The sequence below is a fragment of the Meriones unguiculatus genome, chromosome 3, assembly GCF_030254825.1.
Source record: "Meriones unguiculatus strain TT.TT164.6M chromosome 3, Bangor_MerUng_6.1, whole genome shotgun sequence".
Lineage (NCBI taxonomy): Eukaryota > Metazoa > Chordata > Mammalia > Rodentia > Muridae > Meriones > Meriones unguiculatus.
Genome location: NC_083351.1, coordinates 54,281,803 through 54,306,130, shown reverse-complemented (window position 1 = coordinate 54,306,130; position 24,328 = coordinate 54,281,803). Strand labels below are relative to the sequence as shown.

Genomic DNA, 24,328 nt, shown 5'->3' with positions numbered 1-24,328 from the left:
GAGATACCATGACCAAGGCAACTTAGAAACGAAAGCACTAATTGGGAGTTTGTATATAGTTTCAGAGGATGGGTCCATGGTCATCATGGCAGGGAGTGTGGCTGCATGCAGGCAGGCAGGCAGGCACAGTGCTGAAGCAGTAGCTAAGAGTTTACATCTTGATCTGCATGCGGGAGAGGCATTGGCATTGGCTTTTGAACCCTCAAAGCCCACCCCCAGGGACACACCTCCTCCATCAAGGCCACGCCTCCTCCAACAAGGCCACGCCTCCTAATCCTAAACAACCCATCAACTGGGAACCAAATATTCAAATATATGTACCTGTAGGGGCCATTCTCATTCAAACCGCCGTACACTGCTTAGAAAAGAATGAAGCCTTAGGTTTCTCACCTGGAAATCTGGGTAGGGGTGGTGGGCTGCTGAAGAGTGCTGTAAGGTCGAAGACTCAGACTGTTTCTGTCTTACTGGTCTGCCTACCTGAGCTCAGGTTGTCAGTGGACAAGCTCCAGGCAGCAGGACGGCAGAATGATGAGGACTGACAATGGGAAATGGAAATGGGAAATGGAAGCAGACATGCATCCATTCCTTTGGGTCGGAGTTTAGTCCCAAGGCCTCTTCCAGCCGCAACTGAAGCAGGGTGTGTGTGTGTTATCTTCAGACTTGAGAGCCATGTGCTCAGGTGAAGGTAGAAACACTTTCAACATGACCAAAGGGGCTGGGAAGCAGCCAAGGTTGTGACTGTTGGCTTAGCATGCTGGAGGTGCAGGATTCTATAACTGGGTGTCCAACACAGTGATGAGCCCAGAGTAGGGACTCAGCAAATGTTGCATACATTGAGTGAAGCTTGAGCATCCTTAGAGAACTTCTGAGAGCTTCATAGGGAATATTAATAAGATAGGAGCCAGCAGGGCACAGTAGCACAGAGGGTAGAAAGAGGAGAACTTGGAGTTGAAGGCCAGCACAGGTTAAGTAAGAATTTGTCTCAACATTACCAAACACTGAACTCAAACAAACACTAAAACTAAACCACTGGAAATATTTTTTTTTTTTTTTTGGCTTGGGAGGAACAACTTAGGAGGAGATGGTCAAAGAAGATCACAGAACTTTTGCTTTCCAAATTTGCTGGATCTTTAAGCCATCTTCCCCATCTCCAACTACCAGTGAAATCGATGCCAATAAGACTTTCTTTCCTTTTTCTCCTCCTCTGCTTGCCCCTTCTTCCCCTCTCATCTCTTCTTTTCTCTTCTCCTTTCCTCTTTATCTTGTTCAGGCTCAACTCACTCACCTGTCTCACTCTGCCAGTAGTTGGGACTATAGACATGGCACCATGTGCTAGCTTCTCTGTCTCTCTGTCTCTCTCCCTCCAATCTCTCTCTCCCCTAAAAAAAAAAGCATTTATCTATTTATTTAGTGTATATGAATAATGCAGGTGAGTGCTCTATCAACACGTTTACCTGCATGCCAGAAGAGGGCATCAAATTCTATTTTAGATGGTGGTGAGCCACCATGTGGTTGCTGGGAATTGAACTCAGGATCTCTGTGGAAGAGCAGAGAGTGCTCTTAACTTCTAAGCTTTCTCTCCTGCTCATTCTTTCTTTTTGTTTTGTTTTTGAGACAAAGTCCTCTACATAGCTCTGGCTGTTCTGAAACATACTCTGTAGACCAAGCTGGCCTCCAGCTCACAGAGGTCTGCTTGCCTCTGTCTCTAAAACGCTGGGATCAAAGCATGTGCCACCATACCCAGCCTCCTTTCATTCTTCAAATACATTTGCCTCCTACTGGTACCAAAGGAAGTCCTACACCATCAACTTCATCTCTTCTATCACATTAGGGTAAGATTGGCATGAATAGTTCCTGCTGAGCAATTTTGATGCTATCACCCTGGTGGAAGCCTCAGAAGGCCTGAGCAGTAGGCTCCTTGGGTAAAAGTGACACAGTGGGCTGTCAAGGAAGTGCGTTCATGTCCTAAGTCCTCCTTCTTTCCAATAGGACCCCATTCTTTGAGCCCTCCTCCCACCCATTCCCATTAAGCTGGTTAAGTGCTAATGACTCTCTGAGTCTCAAGTAAGCAGTTCCTGGAAATGTGGCTCCTCCCAGAAGGGTGAACCCTGTAATATTCGGAAGAGAACCATTTAACGTCCAAAGATTGAAAGCAACAATGACAGGCAATAGAGCTCGGTGTGGGCCAAGAGCTACACAGAAATGGCAAATCAGATTTTTCGTCCGCTCCATTTTCAGGGATGTTGAAGTGTCTAAGGTTATGTGGCTTGACGGAAGCCAGGTCTGTCTGTCTTTGACTGTATGCCATTCCCCAGGGTGTGTTTCCTCCATGGGTGGAGTTTGGCTGCATTCGTCTTCCTTTTATCCTACAAGCATACATTAGGGAATTGACATACCATAATGGTAATAGCTAACATTTATTGAGTCTTCATATGTATTAGAACAACTTCTGAGTGTTTTATATGTGCTAACGCATTTATTCCTTACTGGCACCATTTTATAGATGAGGAAGCAGAGCTTGAAATAATTTAAGACACTTTCACAACACCACACAGCTGGTAAAGTGAGTGACAGAGCTGGAACTAGAAAAGCAGGCAGGGCACTCCGGGCTCTTATTCTCACCTGTTAAATGAGCAACAATTGTACCCTTGCACACAACTGTAGTGGCCATGTAGGAAAAGGGCACAATCGGTGAGGTTGTTCTGTCGGTATCATCCCCATGGTACGCACTGCCACGTCTCACTCTGAGAACAGTGTTGAAGAGTAAGTATCTCAGATATGGTAGGGTAAGGTCAGGAGGTCAGGAAGCCAGCAAGGTGTGTGTGGGTGAGCATGAACAGGGCCTTGCATTTGTGTAGTCCCTGCCACAGGCCACTGCTAACTCTTTTCCATCTCATTAAATCTTCAGAACAGCTCCAGTGGCAAGTCTCTTATTTTCTCATTGGTAGTTGCATTCTAGATGCAATATCTTGCAGCTTTGGGTGGTCCAAGGTTCCTGGCTGGTAAGTGCCACAGCTGAGGTTCAAGCTCAGGGCCAGTCTGAAAATGCATCCTCTTGCCATTTCATGGGAGTTGTTTGAGGCACAGAAATCTTGGCTAAGCAGGTTAGAGAAAACTGCTTTCTGTTGATTCCATGTTCAGTGTAGCTGCGGCCTGCTTCCTAGCTTCTTAGCCATGCTGGAACCTGTCTCTTCTCCTGAACTCAGTCCAGGCCTTCTCTGTTTAAAAACAGTAAAAGCATTTAAATGCTATTTAAAAGCATTTCTTGATGCTCGTGTGTTGGATCAGAAGCTCTTACAATCCATATCCACATAGAAAGTGGATTTGTGTCGGGGAGTGGTGGCAAACACCTTTGATCCCAGCACTCAGGAGGTAGAGGCAGGTGGATCTCTGAGTTTGAGGCCAGTTTGGTCTACAGAGCAAGTTCCAGTACAGCCAGGGCTACACAGAGAAACCTTGTCTTGAAACAAAACAAAACAAAACAATAAAAGGAAGTGGATTTGTGGCTACTGGAAGTAAACTCTGCAGTTTACGAGCAGAGAGTGGCTCAGAATCTTCTACTTACTGTCCTTGTGACCTTAGACAACTGGGTTAGTGCCTCACTTTTCTCATTTGTTAAATGGGGAGACCCCTCACTCTCTCTGTGGGTTGTTGTAAATGACAGTATAGAGAGCTGGAGGCTTTTGTAGAAGAACCTAGTTCTGTTCCTAGTCCCCATGTAGCTGCTCACAACCAACCATCTGTAATTCCAGTTCTAAGGAGTTTGATGCTGTCTTCTTCTGGCCCCCATGGGCACCAGGCATGTGCATTGTGCATGGACATGCATACATGCAAGCACTCATCTACATAAAATATCATTCAAAATGTAAAATAAAGTGAGATCAATGAGACTATGCAAATTATGTTCTTAGCTGAAAGCCTTTGTTCTTTGTTGCTTGTATCAGCAAAGTAAGACTAGGTGGGAACATTGCCACCTGTGGTCATACCTAACCCTTCTCTCAGAGCCTAACTCCAGAGCAGAGTTAAAACTGGAACTCGGGTTCCTTTCGGCCCTTTCCATGACTATTTTTGTAACAATGACATTTCTTTCCTCCTCTGATTCTTTCCAAGAACAGTAATTTCAACTCCAGGATAATTAAGGAAGAATTCCAAAGTTGACGTTTTGCCAGTAATGGAAGTTCTGAAACAACTCCAGGCCAATCAGAGTAACAGCCCAGATGCACAGCATGCTTGCTCAGGGTGTATGTTTTCAGTTGTTAGCAGCTTCTTGCAGCTATCTGCCTTTTCCTGTGTGCTTTTCAGCATTTGTAGGTCTTAAGGACGGGAATAATAACTCATTCATCCTGTAGAGTCCTCTGAAAACCTACTGGTTTTGCTCCATGAAGAGTTTGAGACTTTGTTCCATGTCATAGCTGTGAGATGATGTTGCCTGAGCCTCCTGGCCTGTCCAAAGCTTGTCTTCTGAAACTGCTCACTGAAAATAACAATTCTCTTCTGTCCTGCTTCACTGGAGGGCTGGGGGAAGAACAAAGGAAATACAGGCAAGGAAGGCAGCCTGCACATCTCAAAAACAGATGAAAGAAGCTCGTCATGGTGGCGCATGCCTTTAATCCCAGCATTCAGGAGTCAGATCTCTGAGCTTAGCCTGAACTACAGAATGAGTTCCAGATTAAAGAAACCTTGTATTGAAAAACAAGAGAGAGAGAGAGACAGAGACAGAGACAGAAAGACAGACAGAGAAACACACAGAGACACACAGAGAGGGGAATGAGCAGGCTGTGGTAGCATATACTTACAATCCCAGCATTTAGGAGGGAAAGGCAGGAGGATCAGGAATTCAAGACCCACTGGGCTATATGAGATGTGAGATCTTGTTTTAAACAAAACAACAGCAAAAAAAAAAAAAAAAAAAAAAAAAAAACATTTTCTAAAAAGAAAAGAAAGAAAGAAAAGATGCAAAGATGCTTGGTATTGATATGATACATGGAATTAGATATAATGACGAGTGCCTATAATCTTAGCACTCAGGAAGCTGAAGCAGGAGGATAGTGAATTTGAGGTTGCCAGAATAGGCAACACACCAAGACCCTGCCTCAAGGCTAGTGCGGAGGCTCAGTGGTAAAGGCTCTTGCAGCCAGGGCTGAGGACCTGAGTTTAATTCCTGGGACCCACGTGGTTGAAGAGAGAGCTGACACACACAGGTGTTCTCCGACCTTCACAAGTGCGTTGAACCGTATGCACACACTAAATCAATAAATGTATTAAAAATAAAGAAACAACAGCAACAAAAGAAGGGTGCATGGGTCGTGTCCAAAGGTCGTGAATGAGCAAGAGGGCTAACCTAGCAAAAATGCCTACTGCCTAGCCTAATGGCCTGAGTATGAAAGGAGAGAACCGACTCCCGCAAGTTGTCCTCTGACCTCCTCCAACAAATAAATAATGAAAAAGTACAAATTTCAAGGTCATTCTCAGCTACACAGAGTGTTCAAGGGCAGCCTGAGCAATAGGAGACTGCAAAATGAAATGAAGCTGGGCACGGTGGCACACACCTTTGAGAAACAGAGGCAGATGGATCTCTGTGGGTTTGTAGGCCAGCCTGATCTAAATACTGAGTTTCAGACCCTACCTAGGAAACTAATGGTAGTGATAAATTAACTAAATAAGAACAGATAATTTGACCTAGTTACTGTGGTCATTAGGTACTCGAGGCCCTAAGTTAAGTGTTCTATTTGAATCACCAAACTCAGACTTCACAAGAGCTTACGGGCCAAGTAGGTGGTGGTAGTTTACATCTTCAATGTTTGCAAAGACGAACTGACTTGACCAAGGTCACAAAGCAAGTAGGGGACTCAGATCCTAAGTCTTGACTCTAGAATCCAAGCCAGAATCCCTTGTCCTTCAACAAAGCAAATGGTCCAGTGCTGCATTCCTTTGTATCATCACAGAAAACAAAACCCAGGGAACTCTGGGAGTAACTGCCTTACCTGGAGGGGAGAGGGTGGTGCGCTGAGCCTGCTCCTATGTAGCAAACTGTTGCAGGAATGTGAAGGGCCTGGGCTTCCGCATGTGCTCACTTACCCCACAAACTCCTCTGAGCCTATCCTCCAGGACAAGTGAACTGTCCTGTTCTGAGAACATCTAATTCCAGGAAAGATCTGGGGCCTGAAAGGCTCATCTCTGCAGTATTGGGACTCTGATCTCCAAAGAGTTGGCCTTTGGGCCAGGCAGTGGTGGTGCACACCTTTAATTCCAGCATTTAGGGAGGCAGATTGCTGTGAGTTCGAGGCCAGCCTGATCTACAAAGTGAGTCCAGGACAGCTAAGGCTACACAGAGAAACCCTGTCTCAAAAAAAGAAAAAAAGCTTCTATTTGATAAAACCTTTGTAACAACTGGAATAGTGAATGAAAATTTTCTACAAGAATGTGATAGACGACTCCATGGGTGGTGTTTTTTAATTTTAAATCTAATTGTTAGTTTTGTTTTATGCTTATAGGTGTTTTGCCTGCTTGTATGTCGGCACCATTTGTTTGCCTGGTGCCTATAGAGGCTAGAGGAGGGCATCAGAACCGGAACTACAGATGGTTGAATCCACCATGTGGGTGCTGGGACTAGAACACTCATACTCTGAAAGAGCAGCCAGTGCTCTTAACCGTATCTCTAAGCCTGTTATTTTTAGACAAGTTTTCATGATGTGACGTTAGCTGGCCTGGAACTTGCTTTGTAGGCTAGACCGATCTTAAATTCACAGATCCACCTGCCTCTGCCTCTGGAGTTCTGCGATTAAAAGATACATACTACCGTGCCCATCCTGGTAGGATTTTGTTGGTTTGGCTTGGCTTGGTTTTGGTTTTGGAGACAAAGCCTTACTGTGTAGCTCAAGATGGCCTGGAACTGTGTAGATCAAGTTGGCCTCAAACTCAAGGATCTGCTGACTTTATCTCTAGAGTTCTGGGAGTAGGGACCTGTGCCATCATCCTGGTTTGGTTTCATTATAACTGTTGTTATTGATATTTGGTTCTTGAAAATGAACCTAGAAGCTTACACGTGCTAAGCTTTCTCTCTGACAAAAACCTAACTCCCGGCCCTGCTCACTGTCATTCGTAATAGTAGCTGTAAGTGATGTGAAGTTCAGTGTATTTTTGAGATCAAAGGACTATGGAGGCCAGGTTGTTGCCAGGAGGTAGGAGCCAGGCCCCAGGTATTAGCCCCTTGGATTTGCCTCTCACCCCTGCCATCAGCTGGCAGTGCGTTCCTGAGCAAGCGTCTGCCTTAGCGCCTCCATCTGTATACCTGGCATGATGACAGTTGTACTAACCTGCTGGGTTGACTGGGGATTGAGTGGCTTATATGCACAGCATCCAGAGTGGTACCCAGTACTCAGGAGACACAACTATTCTTTATTCTTGGGTCATCTTGGTGGTACCTTAGGCCCAGGCTAACTGACTTATAAAACTTACTATACCTTTAACTTATCAAATAACAACCCAGAGAGCGTGTTTAGAAAAATCTAACAATGACAGAAAAAAAAAATATGTCTCAGCTCCTTAGGGGTCCTCGGAAGATGTTTGATTTAGGCCTAAATTAACATGTTAAAATGTTCCCAAAGGAAAGTCCTTATGTAGGGTGGAGTGCAGCTCAGTAGTGAAACAGTGGGTTTATTCCCAGTGAAGGGTAGAGAGTGAAATGACATCTTTGTCGTTACTGTTTTATTCTTTTGTTTGTGGGCTGGTGTCTCCCATAGCCTACGATGACCTTGAACTCATCGTTGTATACATATGTATATGTTTAATTTTTTTTATCACACTTTATTTTTAAACTTTAGTTTATCTGTGGGTATCGTTTAGACATGGATATCTGTGCATCTCATGCGTGCTTAGGGCATCAGAACTGTAGTGACAGCAGGCTATGAGCTACCATGTGGGTGCTGGGAACAGAAACCCAGTCCTCTGGAAAAGCAGCTAGTGTTCCCAACCTCTGAGCCATCTCTCCAGCCCCTCATTAGTATATATTGAGAAGGACTTTAAACTTTGAATCCTTCTGCCTTTACTTCCTGAGTGCGGGATTGCAGGAGTGCACTGCCGTATCCAGCTTGCCTCGTGCTGCTAGTGAAGCCCAGAGCTGCCTGCCTGCTAGGCGTGCTTTCTGTCAACTGAGCTACACACCCAGCCTAGGAATCTCTGGATAACTCAAGCCCAAGACGCTGCATGCAGGAGGTACTTGCAGAGCCATGCCTCCTTAAGGATTAAATGCCCATAATTCTTGGGAGGCTCTAGAAAATCTATTTCTGTACCCTAGCCTTCCTTGTCCCCAGTTACTTTCAGGGTCTTCGTTCCCTTTCTGTTTGTGTAAAGCCTTATTTAGAAGCCAGGCAGTGGTGATGCATGCCTTCCTCCCAGGTGAAAAACAAAACAAACAACAACCACAAAAAGAGCTAGTTCAGGGTGAGAGAGTAGAACGGACAGGGTTACACAAATATACGAACATGGTGCGACAACCTTTAAGATACTCAGAGCCCGGCGGTGCCACGCCTTCCATCCCAGCACTCGGGAGGCAGAAGAAGGTGGGTCTCTGAGTTTGAGGCCAGTCTGGTCTACACAGTGAGTTCCAGGACAGCCAGGGCTACACAGAGAAACCCTGTCTCAAACAAGCAAGCAAACAGGAATCTCGGCAAAGAACCCAAGAAATGATGAAGTCCACAGGGTTAGCAGTTTAATCTTGAGTGCTCTTTGTGAGCACTTGAGAGGCTCTCTGAAACACATTACTAGACCCGTTCTGAGAATTCTGGGTTCAGTAGATCTCAGGGTGGAGCTCCCGGACGCTGTGGAGACCACACTTCAAGGGCACTGTCTGGGGGAACCTGGGAAGGGTTGCTTGTTTATCAGCGGGCCCCAGAACTAAGTGAGGAAATAGTTACCCAAGACTTGTAGGCAAAGCAATTCCACGGGGCTCCGCAAAACAATGCGTGTTGCGAACAGGAGTGGACTGAATACACTGGCCGACAAGAGAAAATTATGACTTCTATCCGTACTACAATCATCCTGGGGGTGGGGGTAGCTGTGCGCCGATCCTCAGTTGACTGGGGAGGAGGCAGGGTGGTGTAGGCGAACTGAGTCCAGTTCCCCACCTGTGGTTAATTAGTGTTAGTCGCTGAGACCGTGTGGGCGGAGACCTCACGTCCAGCTTTCCTGGAGTCCAACCCCAGGGCGTGACGCTCAGGACGGCGCCAACATCAACCGGTCTCTAGCTATGCGGAGTTTGGGTGCCCGTGGCGGCAGAGCCCTCGGATCTGAGCCAGCGAGGATGCTGCGACAGCGCGCGACTTCCGCCTCTGGCGGTCGGCAGTGGGGGGCGCACCAAGACAGCAGTTCGTGAGCGGGGCTCTGTCAACGCGGCGGCGAGGGGCGGAGGATGTAGCTCGGGACCGCCAGGACCGGATGGGACGCCCGGCTGGCCCTCAGCCTGAAAGGGACGTTTAGGGGACTGTGGGGCGCACCTGGCGCTGCTGCGGTGGCGAACGGAAGGGATATAGAGGCCATGGCGAGCCAGCCTGTGCGTACACTGCTCCCCTGGCCCGCAGCGCTTGTTTTCTGGGGTTGACATCACTTCCACGTCTCCCTCACTGCCACAGTCTGGGTCCCGCCCTCGGTCAGGGCATCCGTGCACCCTCCCGATTCTCACAGGCAGATTTTTGGGCCGGGAGCGCACAGTTCCTCCACCTCGAGGCGCCCTGCAGGCCTTCCTGCCATTTAATTATTCTTTCTACAGGATTCTACTACATATGGGATCCTGGGGTCCCTTTACAGCATCTGCCACCCAGCCAATTCGGGAAGGATGGTCCTTGTTCAGATCTTTCCACACACCAAGGCTGTCCGGGTGCTGGGGTCCTTGGGGACACAGGGGAAAAAATGTCCTAACGAAAATCTGGCCTTTGGAAGCTCCTCGACTTGAATTAAAATCGGTTGCTTCACTTCAGGCTGTGTGCCCCTTAGACGCCCTCAGTCTCTCTGAGACCCTTGTTTCTTCCGCTCACAGGCATTGTGAAACTCAATAGCTGGGAGAACAAGTCTGGATTAGGAGGGGTCTCTATGAAAGCCTCCAGAAATCTCCAAACCAAAGCAAAGACCTTAGAGAAGTCCAGAGGCACAAGCCAGTTGGACTTGCTGCTCCGGACAGACTAAGGGGCGCAGGAGCGGTTTCCTCTCCTGCATCCACAAATCTCCTGTGCTGGATGTCTGGCTGCAGGATCTCCTGCCGGGACAAAAGACAGGGAGAGGGCAAGGGGTGTCAACGTCCTCCTAGGCTGGGAATCCAGAAGATGGATCATTTAGGGTCCACAGGGATACCCAGATTCCGTGCGGACTAGGTGGGTCTCCCTCTTACTGCTATCAGTGAATGAGGTGAACATGGGGAAGAGTTACAGCTGAGTTCTTCAGCGCAGGGAATGGTTTGCCTTTGGAGGAAACGATGGGAGGCAGAGGCAGGCTGACGTCACCCATCTGAGGTCTGCCGGGACTGCAGGGCAGAACTTCCTGTCCTATCGGCTTAGGCTACACAGCCACACTCTATCTCATCCTCCGACCCCTCTGTAAAGTGCAAAGCAACAGAGTATGACCTGTGGCGAAGTGCCTGATTAGCATGTGCAAAGCCCCAGGTTCTACCTGCAGAGTCTCAGAATAAAACCCAAACCAACAAGAACGGAAAGAACCCCTCACCAAGGCTGGGAAAGGAACTTCTGGTGGATTATAGCAATATGGTAATAGCCAGGCAGGCAGCCCAAGTCAAGTCCTGTCTTTTAGGGAAGCTCTAGCCAGACCATCCCTCCATGATACAGGGCCAGAACCTGGATGTTTGCAGCAGAGTGTGTGCGCAGGCCACGTCGCTGGTATAAGCAAGCCTAGCTAGCCACTTAGGTTCTGTCCCTAGGGCCAAGCAATCAGGACAGTGTGTGGGAGGAAGCTACCATGAAAGGAAAAAACAAAACAAACAAACAAAAACCCAAACCCTCAGGTAAATATATATCCCTAAAATTAGATTAGGCCATTCTGCTTGGAATACAGTGGCTCTAGAGGGCTTATAAAGGGAGAGAAATCCCAGAAATTAAAAGCTAACTTAAAAACCTCTGTGAATTTTCTAGGAAAAGTGTGGCCAGAAACCTAAGGGGCTATAATTCCTAAGAAGGAGTGGTCAGTGGTGGCATGACATTTGCCTTGTGAAGCCTAGCACCCTAGCACAGGCCGAAGCTGGGTGCCTGTGAGTTGGGGCTACATTGGTGAGCTTCAGGTTGCCCTGTGACTGTGGTCTTGCCTCATGGTTGACCACATGAGTTGAGCGGCCCTGAGAAACCTAGGTCTTTCTTAGAAAAGCACTCAGGGTTGATTGCAGCAGTTTGAGGGGATGCCTTAATGTTCCCAAAGTCTGTAATTATGTGGACATTTTGGGTATTTCTAAACTTGATCTTGAAGATCTGAGTTTCTGTCTTCAGATCCCAAAGACCCATTTGGTTACAGTGATTCTTTTCTCCTACAGTCCTTGTATAGTTCGCACTCATCCCTGGGCCCCTGTCCTGTAGAGGGAGTATTTTCAGATGGTGTACAGGTACCTCCCCCCCCCCCCAAGATCCAAGGGAAGTACTTAGATCCCAGGAGTTGTGTCCTGGTCCCACCCCCCATCCTTTCTGAGTTCCTCTACAAGTGAGGGGAGAATAAAGACCACGCAGTAAAGACTACAAGCTGACGTTTTAGAATGAAAGCCTCAAAGCCCACGCCTGGCACCTTATGGGTGCCAGGGCCTCGGGCATGCCAGGCAAGTATTCTGCCACACAGACAACAGCCCAGAAAGTGGTTCTCAGGGTGAGCTTCAAGGCAGAGGGAGGGGAACAGAATCCTCTTACTCAAGCATGTGTTTCCTCCCTGTTTAGGCTTCTCAGCTGCAAGCCAAGGCTAATTCAGTGTCTCTCCTCCGAAGCCCGCCGAGGTTGGAAAATACAAACACACAAGGAAAGCTCAGAACAGTGGCTGCTCTTACCATGGGAATCCTTGTCCTCCTGGGAAGAAAGATGTGTGCTGGGGTGGGGTGGCAGCAGTGTGGCCCAGAGCCTTTTCTCCAGGGAGGTGCTCTTGAAGGACATGCTGAGGGCACAGCCCCACAGACCCAGCTAGATTCCTGAAAGGCGGTGGAGTATTACCTCAACCGGAGTAATGGCAGAGGACAGGCCCGAAGAAGATCTTAGGAGGAGGAGCCTGGGCCTGGCACTCAACCTCACCCTGGCCATTTGTTAAAGACTACTGGTCACCCTACCACTGAGGGAGAAAAACAAAACATTGAGGTCTACCAAGGCCCTTGAAAGAACTCTCGTGTAGCTGAAAAGAGACATGGCGGTCAACTAACTTTGTAGTAATAGCAAGTTTCTGAAATGATGATGAAAGAGGTCACGGCACTTCTGTTAGGGCAAGGCAGAAGCTAGCTTGGTCTATGTACAGGTGTTGAAGAACTCCGTTGGGTGGGAGGGAACTGCATGGTGGGTGGGGGTCGGGGCTTGGGGACAGGGAGGAAGGGGCCTGCTCCAGGCCTTGTCCTAGGAGGAAGCATCAGCTTGGGAAGGGCCTCAGGTGTCAGTCCCGTGGTGGGCCTGCCCCGCGCAGCTGTAGGCTGGCTCCAGCTTCCCTCAGAAGACCCCGCCCCTGCCCAGGCCGGGGTGGAAGAGGTGTGGAGAATCGACCCAGCTTTGATCTCTGGGCTCAAGAAAGCCTGAACTCCTGGAGTCTGACTTCCAGTGAACCGTATTCTCCCGGGAGATGTACCCCCCAAGGCGCGCACCACTCAGTAACTATGGACAGCCGCGGCGGAAGAAGGGAGGCTGACTGATAGACGCTTCCACTGCCCCTCTAGCTGCAAAGACCCAGAATCACAGACACTTCGAGGGAATGGCCCTGCCACCGCCTCGAAGGTCACCGAGGACCAGAGGACAGTATCTAAGACACCTGGCTCCTTCTTACTATTTAAAAGATGTTCTCTTTGTTCTAACGTTAGACTAAAGAAAAAATTATTATTTTTTTCTTGCCCTGATCGAATTTTTGCCGCCAGAAAGCAGCCAAACGAGCTCCAGGTCCAGGTCTCAGGACTTTCGCCCTTTGCCTTTCGCCAGGAGCGAGCTTGCCTCAGAGAGGCCCTGCTCCGGGCTGCGAAGATGCTCCCCACCGACCGCGCCCCGTGGGCCTGGGGTCGCCGAGGAGGCCCCCACGGCCGCCGCCGCCGCCGCCGCCTCTCTCCGGAGCCGGGTTTTCAGGCCGAGCGAAGCTCTTTCCGCGGATCCAGTCTTCGGGTGGGCCAGGCAGAGCTTCGGAGTCCAAACGGCCGGCGAGGCTTATCTCGGGTCCGCTCCCCAGGATTCCCATCAGCGCTCCACCCCTCCCAGCCCGGCCGGAAGCCAAGCCCGCAGCTTTTGAAGTTCAGAGAATTTCAACCCGCGAGGAGCTGGCGGCGTCTGAGCTGCTGGCCCCAGCGGGGGAAGGACGGCAGGTCGGCGGGGAGGAAGGTGCGCTGCCGGACTCCGCTTGGGCGGCTGCCACCCCGCCTTCGTTTTTGAAAGGTTACCCCGATTCACGCGCTATTAGAATTTTCTCCCCCTTCTTTCCTGTGCGGTAAAGAACCTTCATAATACACAACGACAGTGACGATTAAAACGCACTTCCCACGCAGGGAAACAAAACAAAACAAAAACACCCCAAGACAAACCAAAACAAAACACCAAACCAAAAACCGTGTCTTTCTCCAACCACCCTCTTTTCATCTGTCGGGAAAATTCCACCTCTCTTCATTTGACGTCGGCCAACTGCTGATTTTAGAAGTGTCATTGAGCTGGATTTTTTGTTTTTCCCTTTAAGCATCGGGGTGGGTGGGGAGAGATTCAATAGGAACCTAAAAACTAAATAGTCAGAGGATGCTTTTAAAAAGGTAGGCTGAAGTCTGGGCGCACTGGCTCGTGGGGGTGGGCCCAGAAGGAATCTCCATGAGGCTGAGATCTGGAGCTGAGAGCAGGCTGCCGCCTTCTGAGAGTCTGAGCCCCCTCCTGCTCCCGCAGACTGACCCAGGAAGGAGACTGAGTGGCACCCCTTGATCTCACAGTTCGGCTCTGCTTTCATCTCTAGGGAAAACGCTGAGTAAAAGAGGATCAAACATTGAACGTTCCCATTGAATGCAAAGCTGGGGGCGGGGCGGGGAAGCCTGCAGTGACTCTTAGGGACCAACCTACCTCCGAAGGAGGGGGGGGGGCAGTGAGGTGGTGGCTTGTTCATGGGGGGTGGGCAGGGAGCGTGGGTGTCTCACAAGCCCAGCGCTGGGAGGTTTTGATCCAGCAGCTGGATCAGAAGTCTTGAGACAGACTCAGGAGTCTGGATAGCAGAGAGGGCAAGCCAGGTGCTCTCGAAGGCCCTGGCTGCAGCGAGAAAAAGCGGAGCTAGCCAGAATTCATGGCAGGAAACAGGTCCTGGGACCCGCTTTCCCCACCACCACCCCCATCACTGCTTCTGACCTCTGAAATGTTTCTCTAGATTTCTGGGCCAGCATTGCTCGGCAGAAGATGGCTTTAGGATTCATGGCGAGTGGACACCACCCTCTATGTCCAGCTGCTTTTGTCCCCCAGGCAAAGCTAAGAAACATTTGCTGCTGCATCAGGAGAGAAATGGAAAGCCGGAGTAGGAAGAGAAATTCTGTTTTCCTGAACCTCTCACTTCCTCCAGATTAAAAAGATTGAGGGAAGGGTGGAGAGAAAAACGGGGGAAAACGTAGGAGATAGACCACAAAAAAGGAAGTCACTGAAAGTGTCTTAGAAGCTGGGGCTTTGCCTAGGGACACAGAGGAGGAGCTATTCTTTTTAGCTAGGTAGGCTGGCTGCCCGCCAGTAGAAACTGTTGGGGGTGGGGGTCAGAAAGAGAGACAGGGAGAGAGGAGCTGAGCCCAGAAGGCACTTACCTCTGACCCTCAACCCAGCCCACCTGCTAGGCTCTAAGGAAGCTCTACTCCCTCTCCCAAACACTCCGTCCCAGAATTCCACAGCCCCAGACCCTAGGAGTTTATCTCACCTCTTCAAAGGATTATCCTAGCACCCGAGCGCCTGGCTTTCAGGACATTTGAAAAACTGTCTCTTCTACCTCTAGGTTTGGACAGAAAACCTCTTCTGGGCAGAGCCCGGGAGAAGACCCCGCAAGTTCAAACTCTGCTAAGACCTCCAGTGAAGGCCAGCGCCTTCTTCTACCTGGGGACCCTCAGTGCTGCCAGAGTAGGGACCCCAACCACCAGCACCTTTTCATTAGAACAAACCGTTTGTGGCAGAATTCGTTGACTCTGAACAAACACCTAAAACACAGGCAGGAAGAGAAAGGCCACTCTTAGACCCTTTCCCCGTGCACGTACCTGATATTTCATACCGGAGACCAGAGGAATTAAAAGATGTTTTCTTCCATGAAGAGCCAGCCCGAATTCAAGCTAAGCCATCTAGATGGGGAGAGAAAATTAACAACAACAACTCACTGAACACTTCGAATTTAAGCCAAGTTATCTGTGCGGAGAGGGAATTATTATCATTTTTTTCTTCTTAGATCGTGGAGCACTGAGTCAGCACACAAGGCCGGTTTTTCAAAGGTGGGGAAAAACCCTCGGCTCCTAGGGAAGAAAAATAAAGTTTGGTTTCAAGAAAACAGACGGGTGGAATTGGGGAGACCAGGGAGGAAAGGGTACCGCAGGCTCAAGCTCTTCAGACAACCTGGGGGGGGGGTACGTTTTTCAGTAGCTTGTAAAAAAAAAAATGAAGCCGAACTGAAGGACAGGCGGTTGTATTAATGTTCAGAGAACCCGGCTTTGTAAGCAGCTTCCAAAGAGCAGCTATGGAGTCTTTCATTAGTATTAGATCTAGACACCAGAAAACAGAAGTCAAAAACAACAATAAGATAAAATTTCAAAAGCGTTTTCCGTTACCAAGCTCCCGCTGCCCCTGTGGAACTCGCTGCGCGCCTGAAGCGCTCTCCTTTCTGTCTGCGGAATTCCATTTGCATCCTCTCTGCCTGGGTGTCTCCCTTTCTCAGTGTGTGTGTCTCTCTGTTTTCACACTCTCCTCCCCATTCGAGCGAGGCCCACACCTGGCGCATCACTGCCGAGCCATTAGCTGCGGGTCTCCTTTCATCTTCGCTGTGGCAGACGTCTGTATTTATCCACTTGCGTTGGCCGAGTGGCGTCACCAGCGGTACTGTAATGACGATTGCAGCAGGAGGATGACAGCTTAGAAAGAAGAGGGCAATGGGGCTTCCTCCCAGAGGCGGTGCGGCACAGAGGAGCGCTCGCATCACAAGGTGACCCTAGCTCCCCGCTGCCATCTCTGCGGTCGCCGCCGTCCACACCGCGCTCGCTAGGGCTACCCGGCGCCCGCCTAGTCGCCCGGCCTCTCTAGCTCCTTTTCTCAGCCTAGATCCCAGGGAGCCTGGGGTTAGGAGCTGACTTGGGGGTTTCCCCCCTCCCCCCTCCGGAGAGCCCGGGGATGGAGAGCCGAAAGGACATGGTCATGTTTCTGGACGGGGGTCAGCTTGGCGCTCTGGTTGGTAAGAGGGTCTCTAATTTGTCCGAAGCCGTGGGCAGCCCGCTGCCTGAACCGCCAGAGAAGATGGTGCCCCACGGCTGCCTGAGCCCGCGAGCCGGCCCTCCGACTGCCCGGGAGCGTGGCGGGGGAGGCCAGGAGGAGGAGTCGGTCGATGGACTAGCAGGCAGCGCTGCGGGGCTGGGAGCTGAGCCGCGGTCTGCCGGGGCAGCCATGCTGAGTCCGGGACCCCCAGTCCCCTCCGCGGACGGCCTCTCTGGCCAAGGGCAACCCAGTAGCTCAGACACCGAGTCGGATTTCTATGAAGAAATCGAGGTGAGCTGCACCCCGGACTGCGCCACCGGGAACGCCGAGTACCAGCACAGCAAAGGTAGCCACCTTGTCCCTCCGTCCCCGGTCCGCCCACTCACTGCACCCTCACCTCCTTTCATCTCAGGCCAGGTGGAAGATACTCCTTTCCCTTGGGGAAGGATGACTAGGGGGGGCGGGGGGTGGGGCAGCTGAACAACTCTGAGCTATCTGCACCTTGGTGTGTGTTGGGGGGGGGGTTTCTCTTGTGTTATCTTGTTGGTGGGACTGAGAGTGACAGCTGTGCCTGGACGAATGTCAGCGTTGGCACAAGTCCTGAGCTTGAGGGATCTAAAAATGTACCCCAATCCCCTCCCCCTCCCGCGCCCCCAGAGCTTTGCGGGAATGATTCAGCTGGGCCGGGAAGACCGTCCCTCGCGTAGGGGCGAGATCAAACGCTAGCCTGGGCAGTTTGTGACTTGAGGGGTGCAAGGCACACGGAGGCGTGGAAGCCGAGAGTATATAAAGGGACCGTAAAAATCGTGGCGGACTCTGGTCTCCGGAGTGCTGCAACCCTCCGACCAGTTTGCACGTCGGTCAGAGGTCCAAATTACCTTGTCACTTCCCAGGCTGGCGGCGCCAGGTCGGAAATGGTCCCAATGGTCTAATTGCCTTTGGTCTCCGGTTGCATTTGAAAAGGCGGGGATTGGGCCCTCCCCCTCCTCCTCTCCCTCAGTCTCACTTCTCCACCCAAAGGAAAAGCAGCTGCGGGGGGGCTAGAGCCCCACCCTTCTCTAGGGTGGGTCTAAGGATTGGCGCTTTAACTACAGAACTGTCCTTCTCACCAGGGGCTAATGGGAGTGGGGGGTGGATAGCGCAGGAGGAAGTCTCTCTCCGCACCGACAACATCCACTCCTAGGAATGGAGAACTGTGAGCAGGAGACAGTAGACACACCTCCACCACGCCATCAGGATGGTTGGGAAAGGCTCGCACCTACCTTTAGGCCTCGACAGCCAACACCACCTAAATGAGTATCCGCCTCCTACCATCACACCATCTGCTTAACCCAGACTCTACCGTACTCAGATACAGCACTCCTGCCATGTATGCCACCCAACACGCATCCCCACACCTGTCCTGGCCTTGTGGCACGCACACGAGAGCAAGGGAGCTCACTGCATGCCCAGCCATCTACAGTGCGTTAACCTCAAGAGTTCACGGTACCCCAGCACACCTCTGCCACCAGGAGCAGAGGGCTCAGGGAATATGCCCTTTGCCGCACCCAGGGGCGAGTGGAAGGGAACGGAGGTCCAAGCCTTTACACCAGGTGTGCCTTAGGTCCAGGTCTTCCAAACCGCCGACTGAAGCCTACCCCATACCCTTTCTATCCCAATCACCCGAGAATCGGAGGCCGAGGTCGCTAAGGAGCTCTCCTCCTAATGCCCCTCCTCCAGCCCGAAGTCAGCCTTGTTTGTTTGTGTGTTTGTGTTGAGTCTCTGCGTGTGCACCTGTGTGCTCTGGTCTCCTGCGCAGGGCCAGGCTCCGATGCACGGGGCGGCAGTCCTAACAGTGGCAGCGACGCCCCCAAGAGTAACGGCGGCAGCGGCGGAGGTGGCTCACAGGGCACCCTGGCCTGCAGCGCCAGCGACCAGATGCGCCGGTACCGCACCGCCTTTACGCGGGAGCAGATTGCACGGCTGGAGAAAGAGTTCTACAGGGAGAACTACGTTTCCAGGCCACGGAGATGCGAGTTGGCAGCAGCCCTAAACCTCCCTGAAACTACCATCAAGGTAGGGTGGCTAGGGTGCTCGAGGAGGGCACGTCCCTAGGTTGGCAGGGCGGAAATGCCAACGGCCTGTCTCCTGAATTACAAGTGAGCAGTCTGGGCCCGGGCTCTCCAACCTGGTGCAGGCAGAATTGCCCCCTGTCAGTCCATAAGCAGCTTCTGCTGCCGAGAGGGCGAGTCCTCCTTTTCTTAGGCAAATAGACTGCTGGGGCAGGGGACTTCGAGTCCCAAAGAACAGGGGAAATGTGTCTCGCTTCCTCAGACCTACTGCCCGCTCCCTCACTCCAGGTTGTGATGCCTGGCAGGGCAGGGTCGGTGGCTCACCAGCTCTCCCTAGGGTTTCCATCTGAGCCGGCGGTGGGTGGCTTGCCCTTGGAGCAGCTGGAGTTGGTTTGGGCTCTTCCCCGCACCGTGGGTATCGCCCCCACGCCCCACTCCGAGTTGGACCCCCCCTGCCCCCCGCCCCGAACAGTCAGTCCTCCAACCCCCATCCTCTCCTCTCCCCAGGTGTGGTTTCAGAACCGACGCATGAAGGACAAGCGTCAGCGGCTGGCCATGACGTGGCCGCACCCGGCCGACCCCGCCTTTTACACGTACATGATGAGCCACGCGGCGGCCGCGGGAGGCCTGCCCTATCCCTTCCCGTCGCACCTGCCACTGCCCTACTACTCGCCCGTGGGCCTGGGCGCAGCATCCGCCGCCTCGGCCGCCGCCTCGCCCTTCAGTGGCCCGCTGCGCCCGCTCGACACGTTCCGCGTGCTCTCGCAGCCCTACCCGCGACCCGAACTGCTGTGCGCCTTCCGCCACCCACCTCTCTACCCCGGCCCAGCGCACGGACTGGGCGCCTCGGCTGGTGGCCCCTGCTCCTGCCTCGCCTGCCACAGCGGCCCGGCCAACGGGCTGGCACCGCGGGCCGCCGCGGCAGCCTCGGACTTCACTTGTGCCTCCACCTCCCGCTCGGACTCCTTCCTCACGTTCGCCCCCTCTGTGCTCAGCAAGGCCTCCTCCGTGGCGTTGGACCAGAGGGAGGAGGTGCCCCTCACCAGATAAGGGGTCGCCCTCGTGCTGCCGGCTGCAGGACGCCAAGGGGCGGGGTGGGGCCTTTGGGACTCCTCCAGCGTCTCACCTGCCACCCCTCTCCCCAGACGCGGAGGAGAAAGTGGGGGGACACAACAGAGGACTCGAGGCGCCCCAGAAGCGACAGTGGCTGTTGCTGCTTGGGATCAGAAATGGGGTGGGAAAGGCGGAGGTCTAGAGGGCTTCCTCTAGGGTGGCCGGTCTTTGCCATTCTTCACGGAATCCACAATCCTGTCAGAGGTGGAGGCCTTGGTTCAACAGCTAAACAAAACTCAGCAGCAGCAACCTCCCAACCCCCGCCCCGTACCCTTCACCTGGGCCCCCACTCTCCTGTCAAGGACAAACATTGAAAAAGGAAATCGCTGTCTCTTGGATCAAAATGCTGTGTATGCAGAGCAGGTAGAGATTAATCTTCACCCGCTTTTCCAAAGCATGGCAGGGGGCTTGTTGATGGCAAGGTACCAGCCATTTAGGGGAGAGATGATTTACAGCCAGGGAGACTCAAGGATCCTGGGGCCTTTCTCACCTTCCTGGAGCCCCAATCACACAGCGTCGTTTGGTTCCAGTCTCCACCAACCCCTAACCTCTTCCCCTATTTCTGGCTTTATGACATCTCTCCTCCTGCAGCTCCAGCCTTCCCCCTTTCAGCTTGACATTGGCAGGAAAGCTGCGGGGTTTCAGGGTCCCTAAGCGGCTCCAGTGAGGCAAACCTCTTCTCCCTTAACCAAGCACACATCCTGATTAGCAAGTGATGTGTGAGGAGGGGTTTTGAATGTTGAATGTATAAAAATAATGATCACCGAGCTCAGGGCTGAGCCGTTATAACAAGGCGTCCTGGGAAGAGCTTATGGAGGGGAGACTTCCATCCTTCTCTCATTGTCTCCCTAAACTTGCCAGGGGGCCTTGCCTTTCAGCTGCCAGCAGAGACCTTCAGCACCTCTGGAGAACCCTGTCTCTACCCTCACTAGGGTTTGCACAGGAGCCATTCATGAACTCCTGTACACATTCTTATAGCCAGTGTTGGAGGAAAAGGGCAACTCTGATCACCCAATGCAAGCTTCACCCCACTGGGAGGGAGTGGTTCTTCCTGTAGGGAATGAATTTGGTTTGGTTTGGGGGTTTTCTTTTGCAGCCCAAAGAATTTGCTGTTATGATTTGTTAACCATGTTGCAATAAAAGCTGAACTCGATTCTTACTTTAACCTTTAAATATAATTTTTTTTTCTTGGCACCAGGGAACACATTTTTGAATTGCTAATCTAGCTACTATGGGGATGCATTTGGAAAGAATAAAGGAGATCCACTCAAAAGTGGAGGGGTCTCCTAAGTTCCGTGGTGACCTTGGCAGGATCTGAACAGACATTGCAGGAAGATGAAAGGCGGCCTTCCAGCCGTCTTGGGTGTATGTTTGCCTAGTTCTGAGGATATCTGTGACTTAAGTAGATTGGCCCCTAAAGTGTTGGGTCTACCTAGGGCTCACACCTCTAATGGATGGATTCTTCAGTTGCTCCAGTAGGGCTCTCCAGGGATGTCATCCCCTTGAGACCTTCCTTCAGCCCAACCTCTGCTGAGCTAAGTGGGCAATGACAGGTGCCGGACCATTGCAGAGAGCAGTGTTTGCTGGTGAGGTAGGGCCCCCATCCACAGTAGGAAGTGGCTGGATGAAGGTTGGGATGATCCAGCCACATGCTAGGAATCCTGCCTGGAGGATGGAATTCTGGGAGTTCAGGGGAAGGCCTCCCATCAGACGGTACTTCATCCTCTCAAGAGTGGCTCGTTCTGGAATCCCAGCTCAAGGGACTTCTGGGAGCCTAGGAAGCTTTGGATTGCCTAGCAGGAAGGGCTGTCTGCTGCTGTCTCTGCTGGGCAGGTGGGGACTCACAAATGCCCTCTTGCATGCAGTGGCCCCAGTGTGGAGCCTTCTGCCTTACCCAGCAACTGTACCCCGACTCTACCCCGCCCCCAGGCCCTCAAAGTTCCCTCCGAAGCCAGAGGCTCCCCAGTGCCAAATCCCAGCAAATTTTGCAGTTGCTCTGCATCGGGCAGAGATTGCTTGCGACAGGTAAATGGGCTGCGGGTTGCCTTAATGCCAGGCGTATTTTCAGTTAATAGGGAGGGAAAATGAGGTGTCTGCAGCGATATTGGAAAGTACAAGATCGATGATCCGGCCTCGTGTCCAATCAGCAGCCTTTAATTGACTGTATTTTCTGGGTAATTGAGCCTCTCTTCCTCCAAATTGAAGTGGAAGATATAACAATACATCTTGCCAGGAGGAATTACTCATTACTTCATAATGAAATTTCCCTTTTGCCAAGGCTTGCGGTTTGGCGGTGGGCACCAGGTCTCATTCTGTGACCCCCCTCCTGCCGCCCCCCTGCCTGCACCAGGCCATGCCATCTGGCTTGACATGCCCCAGTTTGGTAGGGAGAGTGGAGCTGACTATGAAGACACTGTCCATCTCTAGCTTCGGTTGTAGTCTGTAGAAGGGGCAGGACAGAGCAGGCAACAGGCCTAACGTGGGGGATTGCTTTCATTAGTTTTTAAACTTCTGACTCTCTTGTCTTAGCTGAACCTTGGTGGGCTCTCCTTTTGCCTGAGGCTCTGAGCTGTACTCAGCAAGCAGTGGCCTAGGGTACATGCAGGAGCTTCGGGTTCTTGATCCCCACCCCACCCCCACCCCCACTGGGCTTTGGGCTCCGAGTCCAAGATCGTGCTTAACAAAGTTTAACATTTCATTTCCAACTCATTTCCCCCTGCAGCTTCTGAGTCCTGGCAGGACCTGCAGGTCTGGAAGCAGCAAGGTCGGGAGCTCAGCTTGGGTTTTCGTAGATCTGCAAGACTAACCACCCTGCAGCCCAAGTGAGCGCAAGGCCCGGGCCGTCACTGGCTTGTTAGCCTGTGATTGATTGCCTTATTAAAGCGTGTTCTTGTAAGTGTGACCAAACTGATTGCATTGCATATGTTTGGGATAATGCTCATTTTAAACAACAGGATAAAGCGGATGAGCTCCGGAGAGCCTCGAAGACGAAATGATTCCGGCCAGCAGTTCCCTAACTCTGGCATTAAATTACCAGGTTACATAGCATATCACTTAGTGCTTCCATCCTGTTTTTGGAGGGGGGGTGTGAGGGAGCTTTGCAGTTTGATCACATTGTCCTCCTGATGGTTTTTCTAGTCACCATAACAGACCCACCTTCCTAGGCTTTAACCCTGTATGCAATTGCTAGCCCTCCATACTCCAGGCAGCAGGGAGAAAAGATCCATCATGCACGCTGTCACCCCATGGAAGCCTGGGTCCCCACAGTATGTCTCCTCCATCCAAAATGCTTTCATGAAAGTTTAAAAGATCCCTTTGTTCTCCAGGCTTCTCCTGCTCGGTTGCCTCTATTATTCTCCAAACGAGGAAACACCCGCTGCCATATGTCCTCCGGAGAACATGGGTGTCACGGTGGAGAGTTGTGGGAGATGCCCAGACGGATGGCATACTTCAAGTGGGAAGAGCTTTTCGTATGAAACATCCTCTCCCTGCACAGTGAGGGAGGGGAGGGAAAAAAGATTGTAGGGAAAGGAGGGAGGTCTTCTAAGCACCTTCACTCCAGTAGAAGCAGCAACATGTCCTCTCTGTGTGCCCTACTCCCAACAAGGAAATCCTCCCCTTGTCTCCACTCACTCCTGGTGGCTGGCCCTCAAGGCAGGCTGCAGGAAGATCGAACTTCCTGAGGGTCGCCTTTAGGATACACGGGAATTCTGATTTGCTCAAGCTGATGACAGTCATCAGGACGAGCCAGAAACAACCCCACTCTTCAGCGTGTCGTTTGTAAGCGCAGCTGCACAGATTCGTTTCTGCAGTCCCCAGCTAAAACAGGTCTGAGGAAGAGAATGGATAGAACGGCAAATTTCTTCCCTCCTCCTGCAGGGGCGACTACATCAGAGCGCAATAGGGAGAACACTAAGGCCAAATTCACCGTTTGCCCCGTGTATGGGACACGGGAAGTGTCGACCCTAGGGGGAGAAATCAAATCCTAGCTATAAACCTCATCACACTCTCTACAAAACAAACAGAAACACAAAGTCGTTTCTAAAATTGCCTTCTCAGCAAAGAAGTATGTGATATTCTGAGCAGGAGGGAGAAAGATTGCCACTTAAAAATAACATGAAAGCATTAAGTAATTATTTAAAACAAGGCTGTTTAGAAAAATATTTGTATTTATTGCAGCTGCTCAATTGGCCTCGTTAAAGTCGGCAAGCATTTAAATTGTGTTACAATCTCATTTAAATCCTGCTCGGTTCCAGCAGGCTGAAGAGCTTGAATAGACCAATCACTTCATAATGATGATGAATGAGAAATTAATTCAGATACAAGCAAGACAATTTAGGCCTTCATCTGTTTAAATAGCCTTCCAATATTATTCGCGATCGCGGGTCACAGATTGAATCAATTGTCCAATCTTGTGAAAGTCATATCCTTACATCTTCATCCAGATTATTTATAGCGCAGCGAGGGCTGCTGAAAGGTATACGCCGTTAACAGGGACAATTACTTAAAGGGAAACGTTTATAAAATGGGAAACAAATGCCAGTGTTGGTAACA

At 51.2% G+C, this 24,328-nt stretch overlaps 1 protein-coding gene across 2 annotated transcripts; it reads left to right on the top strand.

Moving 5' to 3' along the window:
- The first annotated feature begins 16,167 nt into the window (after positions 1 to 16,167).
- On the top strand, positions 16,168 to 20,938 carry Evx1 (even-skipped homeobox 1). 2 transcript variants are annotated; one of them, XM_021632771.2, is made up of 3 exons: positions 16,168 to 16,956; positions 18,409 to 18,665; positions 19,169 to 20,938. In XM_021632771.2, the coding sequence occupies exons 1-3, from the start codon at positions 16,530 to 16,532 to the stop codon at positions 19,709 to 19,711; spliced, it is 1,227 nt and encodes a 408-aa protein (XP_021488446.1). In that variant the 5' UTR covers positions 16,168 to 16,529; the 3' UTR covers positions 19,712 to 20,938. The 2 variants fall into 2 exon arrangements, with proteins under 2 accessions (XP_021488446.1, XP_021488447.1); XM_021632772.2 differs by having other exon boundaries at positions 16,770 to 16,901; positions 19,169 to 20,920.
- The last annotated feature ends 3,390 nt before the right edge of the window (positions 20,939 to 24,328 follow it).

Coding starts and splice junctions, on each gene's coding strand:
- Evx1 (XM_021632771.2), top strand. CDS start 16,530: ATGGAGAGCCGAAAGGACATGGTCATGTTTCTGGACGGGGGTCAGCTT. Junction 16,957..18,408: donor CGAGTACCAGCACAGCAAAG/GTAGCCACCTTG, acceptor TCTCCTGCGCAG/GGCCAGGCTCCGATGCACGG. Junction 18,666..19,168: donor TCCCTGAAACTACCATCAAG/GTAGGGTGGCTA, acceptor TCCTCTCCCCAG/GTGTGGTTTCAGAACCGACG.